Source organism: Lepisosteus oculatus, chromosome 13 (genome assembly GCF_040954835.1).
Source record: "Lepisosteus oculatus isolate fLepOcu1 chromosome 13, fLepOcu1.hap2, whole genome shotgun sequence".
Lineage (NCBI taxonomy): Eukaryota > Metazoa > Chordata > Actinopteri > Semionotiformes > Lepisosteidae > Lepisosteus > Lepisosteus oculatus.
In genome coordinates this window covers 8,940,491-8,954,322 of record NC_090708.1, presented here as the reverse complement: position 1 = coordinate 8,954,322, position 13,832 = coordinate 8,940,491, and the positions used below count along the sequence as shown (strand labels likewise).

Sequence of the window (13,832 nt, the reverse complement as noted above, 5' to 3'; positions counted from 1 at the left end):
TTAATAGTAAGAAATCTCCCAAAGTCTTGTGAAATTCCTTCCTCAGCTATTCTTTCAGAGAAACGGGACTTCAAAAGCATCCATCCATTAGTTACCAGGAAGCTGCTTGCCCATGGTAAGGGTTATGGCAACCCAGAGTCTATTCCGGAAGCTCAGAGCACAAAGTGGGATTCAGAGGAGATGAATTTTGTCACCGTGGACATGAGTTCATCACATGGGCACCAAAATCTGGGTTGTAGCAGTGCTAGCCATCATGACAAACCAAACAGATCAAAGAAACTGAACTTCCACATTTGGCACACCGAGTCATTTCATTTTTAAATTTGTCCCTTTCCACAAACCAAGATACCTTTGGGAAAATGGGGAAAAAAAACGAGAATATCTTGCTTGAGTTCTTTTAACCTGCTGATTTCATCTTAAAAGGTTACTGTTAAATATAACCCTTAAATATAAAAACACACAACCCTTGAGGCACTACCTGAAGTTAATGAACTGAAATTTACAGCTACAGCGTAAACGCACTGAGTTACCATATACAAAGCTCATTATTTATAATAACATTGCAGAAGCTCTCAGATCCACTATGCGTTTTGCTCCAAATAAAGTTCATTTCCATCTCTTTCAAGAAAGCTAGACTACTTGTCACAACCCAGAAGGAAAACGCTTTAACACTTCTTTGTGATGCAAAGCTTCTGTAGCCAATATTGGCTGTTGCATTTAACAACTGTAAATCTGACTTTAAGCATATCCTGTATTGGTGAAGAAGTGTTAGGGGGATGAGAGAGGATCATCATATGAGAGAGAGCACACACACTGTATGTGACATAAAAAATGTGATAATTTAATTAAAAACAATATCTTGCAAATGTTAAGCAGCACAGCACGTCTGTAGGAGAAACAAAGGTATCTGCAATCACGAAATGCAACGAAGCAAACAGCTCCCCATAGCCCTGTCCCTACAGCCCAAAAAGGAGAATAACTTTTTTTCAAATACATTTTTCCACATTGAAGACAGGCCAAAGAAACAAAATGTGACAGGAAACCAACCAGCCGTGAAAAACGAATTGTTTCATTTTAACCCCGTCTAAGCTACCTACACATCGTCCTGGAGACACACAGTACACAGACATGGAGGCAAGCACTGGCTGGCATCTATAAATAAACATAACGGCGCACCAAGCTCCACTCCGGCCTGTAGGAGCAAACAGAAAATCAAATAAGGCTTTTTAATCAGCAATACATGTAGGTCAAACATGTTTACCAGTTGTTTTGAAACATAGCTACTTAAAGCAAATCAGCTTGACTTAGAAAGTAGGAAATGAGAATTTTCTGACGTCATGCCGGATGGCAGGTCCGCTCTGGGCCACGACGATTCTAATTGGCAACGCAGGACGCAAACTTGAAAACAGCTGGACATCAATTTCCGCAAATCACACTGACCATCCTTATAGGGTCCCATCCACCCAGAAATAAGCCCCATTTATATTCTGCGCATAGCACAATGTCCTTTCCTGGGAAATAAGAAAAAAAAGGGATGTGAAAAGTAGATGAGTAAAAAATGCTCAGTTCTCATCTCAAGAATATAAAATGTGAATAAAAGCAGGATGCACTTTACATAAAGAGCTTTAGGTATCGGCAACTAAACACAATACTGAGGTACGTTCCCTTGGAGACATCAGAGAAATTGGATAATTTAATTGGACTAATAAAGTAACCACATCAGCACAAGGATTGGGTAGAACAATCTTAATGTTGCTGGTAACTCTTGTAAATTGTGCAATTGTCTTGAAAACTATAGCGATGTGTAATTAAATTAGTAAACCTAAAACCTACCAAATAAATGAAAAGTCAAAATGTTAAGGCAAACTCAAAATATGAGTAATGAAAAAGAAGACCCGAAAGGAGAAGCATACATTATGCTTACTCTGCATTCCTTCCCACTAAGTTGATCCCAGATCATATCACATTCATGCGCACTGCAAGAACAGGGCTTGCAAATACACTGCTGGAATTTCTGGGGGCTGATTACATTGGCTTCGTCTCTATACCACATGGCAGTATAGCTGAGTAGAAATGCACAGTGTTTGTCTCGGCAGTCTAAACTTGATCCTACCAAGAAGCAGTTGTGTACAGGCCATTTTTATACAGTGATTCTCATCACTGTATACGATCCAAATATTGTCACGGAAAAAGAGAAAGTGTTAGAAAGTAATATTCCTTCACCTTCCAGACCGAATACTATTAAAATGCTTCTCTTGAGCAGAATTTCAAGGTTAAAGGCTGTACATCATTAATCAGACAACCATTAACAGCAATTATCTTGAAAGGTTTTATTGTGTATTTTAGACCTTAAAATTAAGAAGAATATTGATTGAGAAGCCCTAAGAAAAAATGAAATGTCATTAACACCTAAGAACTAAATATTACTATATATAAAGACAACTTCAGAAGGTTATAAATTGCTGTGTAAAAGACAAAGAGACAAACAAATTCATGCTGTATACAGCAGGTCACCCAATTAATCTACTACTGCACAAGTGCCAATAGCTACAATACACAGCAGATCAAGTGAAAATTTACTTCATCTATTGAATGAAGGATGAACCTTACATAAGATAGCTGATGCAAGCTTAGGGTCAGATTTGGCCCAGGACAATCTTAACATTACAAAGATGTTTAATCATAGATCTGACACCTCCTACACCAGGCTGGGACAGGCAGAGGGAAGAAAGCCATCTACTGGTCTCCCATCATCACTAACAGTTGCGTTCCTTAGAGATATGCCAACACTGACCAGACCCAGCATTCCTTAGTTTTTATAGTCTGCCGATGACAGGCTAGAAGGTAGTAATTCACTGATCAAGATAACCTCATGTGAATTTTCAAAACTGATGAGCATTTTGTATTTACAATCAGCAAGACAATCCTCATTAATAATTCTGCCAAACAAATCTTATTTTAATTGTCTGTTGAGTTCCCTCGTTTAATGTGACAGCTAAAGTTCAGAGGAACTAAAAATAAATACAGGAAAACAGCACAAATAACTCTCAACCAAAATATTTGACTTCAATGCCAATCAATGATTTAAATCACCTAGAGTGTAGAAAATCCCTATTTCTGGCCCCTAACCTGGACAGTCATGTTTTTTATGGTTAATACAGAACTAAACACTGCAATGAGTCAAGGTTTTAATTTATTTGCACCGCTTTGCTAATACATTTATGTGCTGAGCTCCGCTACTCTTCTCGTGAAGTAGCCGATACCCAATATATTTTCTTATATCTTCACCAGCCATTAAACCACAACATAGCTGCACCTGTTTCAAAATCCTGCAGCTGACATGGCACACACTGTTTACTGTGTATGGTATGATGTGCTGCACAGGAGGAATGGAAGATCATCAGTGGTTGCACACCTTGGCAAGCATTTAATAATAAAGTACTGAAACCAGACTGAAGGCAACGCCTTAAAAACATTCTTTACATTTCTAAGCTCTCTGAGCTCAAGGATTCTATCTGGCTTTTTGAGGGGTTTGTGCGTGCAGGAAACGGCTCACTCAAGCCCTGACCTTGAGTTGGCTGAATCCCATGGCTGGAAGGAGCCCGACAGTGACGGGGGGGGAGTCCGGAAATATTATCTCTGCTTCTGTGTCTGCAGCTCCATCTAGTGAATGGACATAATGCTGTCCCCGTTCCAGATCACAAAGGGAATTGTTTTGTCCAACGGGGCATTGTTTCTGGCAAGAGTAAACAACCTGCAGGATAAGACATCCAGGCCAGTCAAAATATTATTGACAAGAACTAGGCCTGGATCTTTATCCATTCTAAAAAACAAGAGCAAAAACAAGGACTAGACCAAGAGGAGAAAAACAAAGGATCATTCTTCCCACACTAGGATTTTACTCAATAATAAGAGCAATTCTGTATAAGCAATTCCTATTCAATGACGTAGCCTCAGCCACCTTGAGACGCAACACAAATTTTATATATTTCAACTCTTTAATATTTAATAAAGAGTAATTCAAATTAAGCATTGCATGAATTCTCCTTTCAGATCAAGATTCAGCTGATGTACACATTTAATTCCAGTACCTGCACAAGTTCCCTGAAATTCAGCTCGAGTGCATGGACCCCCCAACCACATCAGTAAAACTAGAGCTTTAAAGTCAGCCTGTCCCACACCTCCAAATACTGCTGGTTTCAACACACAACTGGAAACGTTCTGCGTGGGCTTTGTCAGCCGAGAGCAACAACAGGCTGGAAATAGGTATTGTCCTCCACAAGTGAGTCAGCCAGAACAATGAGGCCAAGGGTATCCTGTTGTTGCTGCCCAAACGCCATGACCTTCAGGATATGAAACTGCACCGAGAGCCGTTTCCTGACTTGTTCCTTTCTAGTCGTGGTTTGAAGCTAAAAAGAGAAACGGGAGATTCAACACAGACAGGTCTGCCAGATCACAGGTCCCCCCCCTCTAGGGCCGCTGACAGCTGCTTGCGTTCACTGTGACGGTGGAAGAATCTGTTTGAGTGCACCAGGGAAACCTGCAGCTCTGCACCTCCCTGTCACTACAGCGACCATTGTGTGCGTCTTTTTCGGAAAGAAGTCCTAAAGGCCACTTTGCTCCTAGCTGTTATGGGAGCCACTCGACAAAACATAATAGTCTCAGACAAAAACTGAGGGATGGCAGGGGGAACTGCTCAAGCTACAGCTTTGTCACTCTGGTGGTGCTTTTTCCCCAAGACGTGCACAATTGAGATCAGTCTTCCTCTGGCTCCCGCTGTTTTTCCTAATAAATTGCCAGCTGGTGTCTGCACACCTGTAGACCTATTAGCACAGCTGTATCTGGTAAACACACATCGTGCGTAGAAAGTAACTTCTGTAACTCAAACCTATAAGTTTTTTTTCAATTGTAAAAATGATTACTGTCCTGACAGCAATGAAGAAAATGCAACATTTACAGCAGATGGGACATTGTCATCCCAGGTCTGGGTTGTATGCATGGATCCTGCTGGCCTTGGTGTTCAGATGGCACTAGAGTAATCTGATCCATCCCACAATCAGCTCCACTGGGATGCTGCCCCCTCTCTTCACTGGCATGGGTGGGGAAAAGGACAAGGCCCATTCCCTGGCCCCTGTGGTGCTCTCACTGTCTCTTTAAAACGAAGAGAGCTTGACATGTTTTAGCTTTTTCTGTCACCTTATAGCGTCTCTTTCGCCAATTCGGTTGAGTAAAATTAACGAGCTGGAGCTGTCACCAGCCTGGATCTGCTGGAGTCTTCTTCTCCAACAACTCTCACTCCAGCAGCTGCTTTTAATGCCACCTTTAATGACCAGGGCACCTGCCAGCCAGAGTGCAGGCTCTACATCGGGTATTCTGTACAGAGCATACCCCAGTGTAAATTCGCAGGAAATCTCAGACTGTGACCAACAGAAGATGTTCTTAGGGGATCTTAATGGCCTTTCCAGGCTTCTTCTCCGCTGCCTTGAAGCACCAACGACTTTCTATTTGCCTTGTTTTTTTTCCTCGTTCTCCAGCCGAGCCCAGAAATGAGAACATTTCATGAGCCAAACCCATGAGTACCACAGAAAACAATAATTACAATGATCACGGGCATCATCATCATTTTATCGTGGTTAAGGATGCACAAAACAACTTCATTGCCCCCTCAGCTCACCTACACAGAGCTCCCACAGGGAAAAGAAGATGAAAGAATAATCTGAATACCTCCTTTCGTTGCTATAAAATGTGTGCCAGTCTGGTCTGACTGTGGAACATGGAACATGGCATGTGTACAGCTTCATCAGGAGTATTAATAGATCTATGAGATACAGGACAAACTGATTCTGTGCTCAGAAGAGCAGTTAACACAAACACGGAACAGAAAAAAAACTAAATCCCTAATGATAGCACTTAGCACAGGTACAATCTTCTGCAGGAGAAACCACACCAAAATCATTTAAACACTCAAAACCATTTAGATTAAACTGAAATAGTGAAAACGTGTTCTTTTTCACACTGGGTATATTAAGACTGTAATGTAGCAATAAAGAAGACACAAACAATTTTATACAGTGCCTTCCAGAGGATGGAAGAACCTACAAGACAGTTCCTTGAGTTAACTAGCAGTCTATAAAAAAAAAGGCAAAAGGGGGGGAGATTTTAATTACCGTGCTTTTCAAGGTGAGCTAAAATAAAAGCAATGAAGTCCACTTGCTGGGTTGTGTGCTAAGGACTGCCTATTCTAATGAAATGCCGCTCAGAAATATATAAACCTATATATAATTATATACATCTGTCTAGATCATGACAAGTATATATACTGTAAACATCACCCTATACACCTTTCAAAAGATCTCCACTGTTATGATCAGGATAAAGGTAATAAAAATGAACTGATCTGCAGTGTTGGGTACCTGTAAACTGGCTGCATCTCCCTGGCAATGCCAATGACCGCCCCAGCAGGGAAACGGGTGAACTCCTGGAACAGCTCCCTGATGTTGCTCCTGTATTTGAGATCCAGGTCCAGCTGTACAATCTGCTTCAGATCTGATGGGAGACAGCAGGGATTAGAAAACGACCAGCCTGGTGCAAAACCACAAATACACAGCATTGGATAGCTGACACTCTTGTCGTCTTGCAATGTGATAAAAGGATTTGGCTGGAAACACAAACACATCATTGCTTTTACTTTCATCCCGCTGTGATATTCAAGCGCTTGTTTTCTTTCATCTGTAATTTTAATCTTCCCAGTCTGAAACACTTAGTGTTCACAAGGCATATTTGGCTGCTGATGAGTGGGATGATTAAGCTAAGCTATGGGTAAATGCGGCTGCTGGAAACCAGCTCTAGCTGTTTCAGTTACATTCCCTGATTTCTAAATACTAACATGGCACTAACAGTGTGTTGTTTTTAATGACACCCTCATACAGGTTCGTCTTTAAACAAGACAATTGCCTAATCATTGTTGGTGAAAGTGGTTTAACATGAAGCAACAGATTCAATAGCCCTTGAATGTTTTTGAGGTAACTGGGTATCAGTAAAAGAATGAGTTTCAACACTGGTGCCTCCACCTGTGTCAGTGGTGGGAACATGCATCATATGGATTCAACACATTTGTTATGACAACTTGGAGAAAAGAAAATCCCTGAGGCCGTCTGCGGTCTTGGGTTCTTGCACAGCCTCATGGGAAATGTGGCATCACACATTTTTATACACTGTAGAACGCTGCCTTCTTATCCACAACTCTCAGCTCCCCAACACTGCCTGTAGCATCTATTTCCAGTACACTATCTTTGTATACCATAATGGATCACATATTTATTTTAATATTGGATGGTGAAAGTCAGCAAGTGCCAAAAACATGTCCAAATTTAACTTTCTATTTAGCCATCATAACCTTTTGATAAACAAACCTTGACAGCCCAACTTGCTTAGTTAGAGGTAATACTAAGGTTAACCACAACTTCGAATAATTTAATATGTAGTAGGTTTTTTTCAACCCAGTGCAAAGTTAATCTATCCACCTGCAAAGTACTGAACCAACAGCAAGACTGAAAAAAATGTTTATCTAGTCAAAATAACACACTTAAAGATCCTGTATTATTTATAGATCTGCCCATAGGATTATTCTGCACACCCCCTTTCACTACAAACACGGTAAAAACAACTAATAAACAAGTTCTATTTTTCATGTGCAACTGCTGACCAATGGTCTGTGATCTCACACTGAACAATTGCCGTTAGCAAAGAAAACCAGTTGAGTGACCCCTTCATGGCAGAACCTTGCCTATGGTATAAATGGGCAGATATACTCTATATTCAGTTCACAACACTAAAAACAGGTGTGTTACAGTGCTGGATATGCAGTAACCGATTATAGGGTGTTTACAGCATAGGCCAGCCGAGTTCTGCAATTTAAAAAGGCGCATGGCAGGACCTGTGTTCCCATCCCGAGGCCGGTTAGGATTCCACGCATTACTGAGCCAACATACGGCCTCTGTCTGAAACTGTTGGGGACTTAAGGCGACTGCCCAGCCCAAAATAAAAAGGCAGTGAGGCCTGCATGCAAAAACCTGTTCGCTTCATGCCCTCTGCAGCTGATGTGGGTTTTCCTACTCTCTCAGAATAGGAAAGGCCATCCAATCTAACCTGATTTACCCAAGCACACGGCCGGCCAGCTGGAAAAAAAATGGAACAGGATATCCTGAAAGTGAACATCATCTATGGTTATCTCAAACATACCAATATGGGGAAGTTGTGCAGTGGATTCTGTCTGCAAAGAGAAACAATGGAACGGTTTCAAAGAAAAAAAAATATCTGAATAAAATAATACAGAAACTGCAGAGCATTTGAACAGGAACTTTTGTGTCGCTTTTGGCTCAGCTCAGAGAACAATAGAAAGAAATGAGTTTGGACATCTTGAGATATAAAAGCTTGTGCGTTCAACAGGCTGGCTTAAACAACTGTGTATAGTTTTATCTCTATTACTTTACAGCCATTGTTTTTAAACTGCAAAAACCAAAGGGTTAAAAACTCTTGCATGTTCTAGAAAAAAAAACAAGGAAAATGACTACGAGGAAACCCGCAGTGGAAAAGTGATGTAGGTCACCAACATTTTTGCCCATGGCAAATATCCCAGAATAAAGGAAACCAGACTGTAATGCTTGCTGAGCTGTTCTATAAAGAACAGTGATGGAGCACTAACACGCGCGCTAACAGCTACAGGCAGCCTTAATTGGCCAAGACAAACAAGTCAGTGTATGTGAGAGAGAGATAACTCGGTTAAGAAGCCACACACTTGTACTCGGCCTACAGCAACACTTAGGTTGTTTACAGAGAATGTCACGGGTAGGTACCAAAGAAGAATTTTTGTTTTTTCCACTATCATGCGTAAGAACAACATGCATCATTAGTGAGGATCACCACCACCTAATCCACTTACTGTAGATCAGGATTGCCTAGTCATCAGAAATCACAACATTAAAAAACTGTCAACTCAAACATTTTGAATTCATAGGTCTATATTTAATGCGTATTTCCTCTTCAACATCCCTCAGAAGAAACTGCCATTGCTTCACTTTGATGTCTGAACTCCCTTGCAGTTCTCAAACTCTTCTGGTTTAGTCCTGAAGAACAGAGAGAACACTTGCCATCTTTCATTCTTGAAATGAAGATGCACTCATCTAGAAGATCAAATTCCAAATCTCTGATTAACCAACCTATATAATGTTGGATAGCTCTGGATCCGTCAGATACAGTATGTTAGACAAAGAATCTGAAAAACATAAGGCAGAATCGCAGGGCACACACAGACAAACGTACACATTCAGACCAGGGCCAGGGCAAACATTGTAAGAACATACAAATTCCATGCAGATGGGACCCCAGGTGCAGAAATAAACCCAGGCACTGGTACCTCTATGCTACCCTGCTACATGTTTATATATATTCTTAATAGGCCCGTTTAAAGGTGGATAAAGCAAAAAATGCAAAATGCCCACATTATACATGACAGATCAGTTCATTTTTAAATTACATTTTCTACCTCATAGACATTTTAGAAAACAAACGCAAAATGCACAGTTCTGGGGCATTTGTATTGTAAACCCCTTACATAGGGCATGAAATAGAGCAAAATGTACCTTGGAAATAATATGTACATCTCAAGAGTTATCCATGTATAAAAGAAAATATAAAGATATCCACAAAACAGCTTTTCCCTTTCTATAGTCCACCCTATATCTTGAGTATCATTGCTGTCAAATCCAAATTTCCAATAAAGTACTGCATTGCAAAAGCATTAGCAAAGATGACAATTTTCTGAAATGTACCTGAAACCTGCTTTCTATATAATGGAACCTGCTTTTCTGGTTCAGCCAATTGTACCATATGAATCTGCACTTCAGAGAAGCCATTCTTCTGGCCCTTGTTGTGTTCAGTGCCTTGGCTCCAGGGTCCTTCCAGAATTACTGAGCCTTGAAATGTCATTGACAAGCTGTCGACTTTTCAAACAGACAAAAACATGGACTTCAGCTGCTTAAATAAACACGCACTGTACAATTATACCTGTTTAAAAAAAAAGAGTCAGCAGGTGTAATTGCAGGTTAATTCTCTGAAGCACAATGCCTCTTAGTGTACCAAGAAAGATGAAAACTGCAACCCGGTAGTGTTAATTAAAAAGCATCAATACCGTGAGATGAAGCCAGAACAGCAGGAACAAGTAAGTGGCTGGTTTTCACCTTAACAGAAAGCTCTTCTTTATAACCAATTGTTAGATAAGTGCCCAATTCACAGTTACCAGTGGTTATTAGTACTGCGCCCCTGACATTTTCATTTATACTGTGGATACTTTGACTAAGCTACTGGCTTTCACTCAATTACTGAATTTAGAGAATAGATGAATGCCATACATTTCTCACAGAAAAGCTGTATTGTGTCCCATTCTCACAATTTATGGAGAGCACTACACTCTGGCCTCTGCACCTGCCCGTGCACTCCTGCCAACAGTAGCAGGTCAGAAGCCAAAGGCCAGTGAAAACGCCAAGTTGGACAAATGTAGAGCAGGAAAAGCTCGATGGATGGAGCAAGCCCCACAGGGCAGAACGTGGAAATAACGTGAGCCGACAACCTCCCTCCCGGTATTGGCAATAACAGTTGATCGTCAGGCCAACGCAGTGGATCCTGGGAACTTTCACACAGCGGGCCACAAGGATCCTTCAGTGTTGTGTTGCTTTTTATTAAAGAAAAATCTCTGAATACATAATACCCTGGAAGCAAAGAGTTTTTATAAATGTTAAAAATCACAAACCACAGACTGTAAATATAACTTGAAAGAATAGACAACTACAATCTAGTTTCAGCTCAAGGAATTGGGAGGGTAATGTAGACTCCAAATTAGAAATACGTGAATTAGGGCATATAATCTGTGTGTAATTTAATGTAATTAGAATAACGTCATTAGTGTTTCTTATAGGCATGTGAATTGGGGCAATTTGTTTAGCTTAATATGGCTACAATACACTCCTGATGCACAACACCAACTGCTACCTTAACGGATCCGTCATGAATTTCATTTACCAGTTTAACACACAGTTAAGAATTCTCAACTATCAGGAAATTAAGAGGAGCTAGAAGTTGGAATACAATTGTATTTTACAGAGCACAGAAGTAAACTAAAAAGATGATAAAAGAGTTTGAAACAGTATGACCACTATGCGTAATATAGGACACAGAATTGAAGAACTCCAGAAATACATACATTCATTAATCCAGTGAATCCAATCGCATAGTTTAAATGGCATACTTTTTCTTCTTTTTATTTTTCTCAAATTACCCATATTTCAATTTAAAAAATATTTTTCTTTAAAAAATCCTTCTGCTTGGGCAAAAAGTATGAGCTTTCTATACCTAGAAGAATGGGATTGAAGGTAAACCTGGTAAACTTGAACTTCTACAACTACCATTATTTGGTAGAAACGTCCCCAATAGAAATCTCAACTGTGCATGTGTCTGTCTCTTTAGAGTCCATCAGGTAGAAATTTAAACAATGACTCATCTCCAAATTATCATTCTGATTTCTAGGAAGATTTACCTCCCTTTGGGTTAATTTGTTTTGGGGAAAAAAAGTACAGGAAAACATTTCACAGGCCTGGTGACTGATAAACCAACTTTTATATGTCTTATGTTCCCTAGAAGTTAGAAGTTAATATTTTTGTCAATTCTTAAAATACTGCACCATACTGCACCAAAACAAGATGACAACAATGAACAATAATACACAGAGCACCAAGAATTACACACTAACACATCCAAAAAGCAAAAGCACAATGTATGTCAAGCAGATAAAATAATATCAGTCCAAATACAAACCCATACTATTTGTGGAACGCGCAAAAGTTAACCAAAACCTTTGATTTTTGAATGTATTCCAGTCATGGATTTAGGTGACTAGTATTTTATGATGATTAAAGCAAGAACAAAGGTTGAACATGTTTAGACAACAGAAATCGAACCTATACCACACTATTCACAGAGAGGTCCCGCAGGTTAAACAAACAGCTATAACTTCTTGGCATCTTATCATAATAAATCGGAATCAAGTTGACAAGCACAACATGGCACATTAACAGTTAAATGTCTGAGCAAAAGCAAGTTAAAAATATAAATTTGTGGTCTGTGTTCACTTGCTTGTGAAACTTTTACAAACCTGTTTGATAAATTGAAAACAAGAGTTCCACTCAAATAAACAAGAAGCCACAAATAAGAAACAATTGAGGAAAAAATATTTTAGTCTTTTTTTCCTGTTTTGTTTCTGGGAATCAAGTTAAATCAACATCAGTACACCTAAGAAGTTGGAAGTTAAGGGTTGTAATCTACGTTTTGGATAAAAGCAGAGTACTCATCTGTAAAGAACTCTGCTGTAGCTGTTGCAGGGAAATGAGATACATGACTTACTTCTGGACTATTGAGAACATCTGTCCAAACTGATTTAATGTACCAAATGGAATAACTATTGCAGAAGGAGAAATAATAGGCTGAATGTTGCCTTGTATTGTTTTAACAAAACTGTATTGTGAAGTTTGGATACTGATAGGAAATTATTTTTGTTCTATGGCCTCAAATTTGTAAAACAAATAACACAAACCAAAAGATAATTATTAGTGTCATAACATTCTCTAAAGGTGTCAGAATTTTCTTGTACATTTCTCTTGTACAGGCCTCTTCTTTTGGTGACAGTGCTTGACTTTCATGTGAAAACACAGATGAGTGCAGAAAGGTTTCAGTTAAATAACTCTGTGCGGTCAGTGGGAGGGTGTGGAACAGGCTATATGGTACAACAGTCTCATGTCTCCTGGTCACTTTGCCATGTGTCTGACAGAACAGAATTGAATGAGAACTGTCTGTCATACTGCTTGTGCAGCTTTAGGGGCTCCTTCATTGACATGTTATTGAATTACTTGTCCAGTAGACTACAATACTGAGCAGCAGAATTAGGCATCATTACGTCAGAACTCTTTCTGTGGTTTAAAAAATAATTCAGCTAGGATACAGAAGTATAAACAGTTATTCTTATACTGTAGCATATTTAACACTTACATCCATTATTCATTGCAAATGTTGCTCTTAACTCCCTTACCAAAAGAGTGTTTATTCAAGATAAGAGTGAAAACACCTGTTCCAGCTGCTAACTCTGATTATGTACACAAAAAAACACTGAGAAGTCATAAAGCCTGTTGTCTCCTGTAATGTGATTGGATCACGAGCTAATTAACATGGACGCTATAATTATACGTATAATACACGAGCATCTATTTAAAAAAAAATGTAATTTAGCAATTGTGGTTTTGCACTACCATGACGCGATTCCAAGAGACTCTGCTAGTTACACTTGGGTTAGGGAGAGTACATAATTTAACAGAGTCACGCAGTCTAAGTCTAGCTCCTTCCACACAGCTAATTCAAACTCCTCAAAAGAGCTCTTTAAAAAAGAGTAATCAGAAAATAAACTTTTCAAGAACAGCAGCAACATTAAGGGCATTTTCCTGAGGAAAGCTCTACTGAGGCGTGACTTATAGCCACACACTCACAGCGGCCGCTGGCCAGTGCGAGCCCGTCCCGAGGGGTGGCGCCGGCTGTGCTGACCTGCAGGCATGATGCGGTGCATGGCGACGGACAGGAAGAAGATGGAGTCGCTGTAGTAGGCCCCCGAGCCGGCGCTGAAGTGCTTCTGCATGGCCTCGACGATGGGGAAGAGCTTCTCGGTCAGGGTGCTCACGTCGTGGAATACGACCTGGGGAAAGCGCAGGGACACGGGCCTTAGGACTCAACACACA

At 40.0% G+C, this 13,832-nt stretch overlaps 1 protein-coding gene across 2 annotated transcripts in view; it reads right to left on the bottom strand.

The window, feature by feature from the left end:
- xxylt1 (xyloside xylosyltransferase 1) overlaps positions 1 to 13,832 on the bottom strand; it is a 50,709-nt gene that overhangs the window by 23,502 nt on the left and 13,375 nt on the right. For both annotated transcript variants that reach the window (XM_015361216.2, XM_015361217.2), the window contains exons 3-4: positions 13,642 to 13,789; positions 6,414 to 6,546 (exon numbers count right to left, since the gene is read on the bottom strand). In XM_015361216.2, coding sequence (XP_015216702.1) covers positions 6,414 to 6,546; positions 13,642 to 13,789 — 281 coding nt within the window. The remainder of the gene's footprint in view (positions 1 to 6,413; positions 6,547 to 13,641; positions 13,790 to 13,832) is intronic.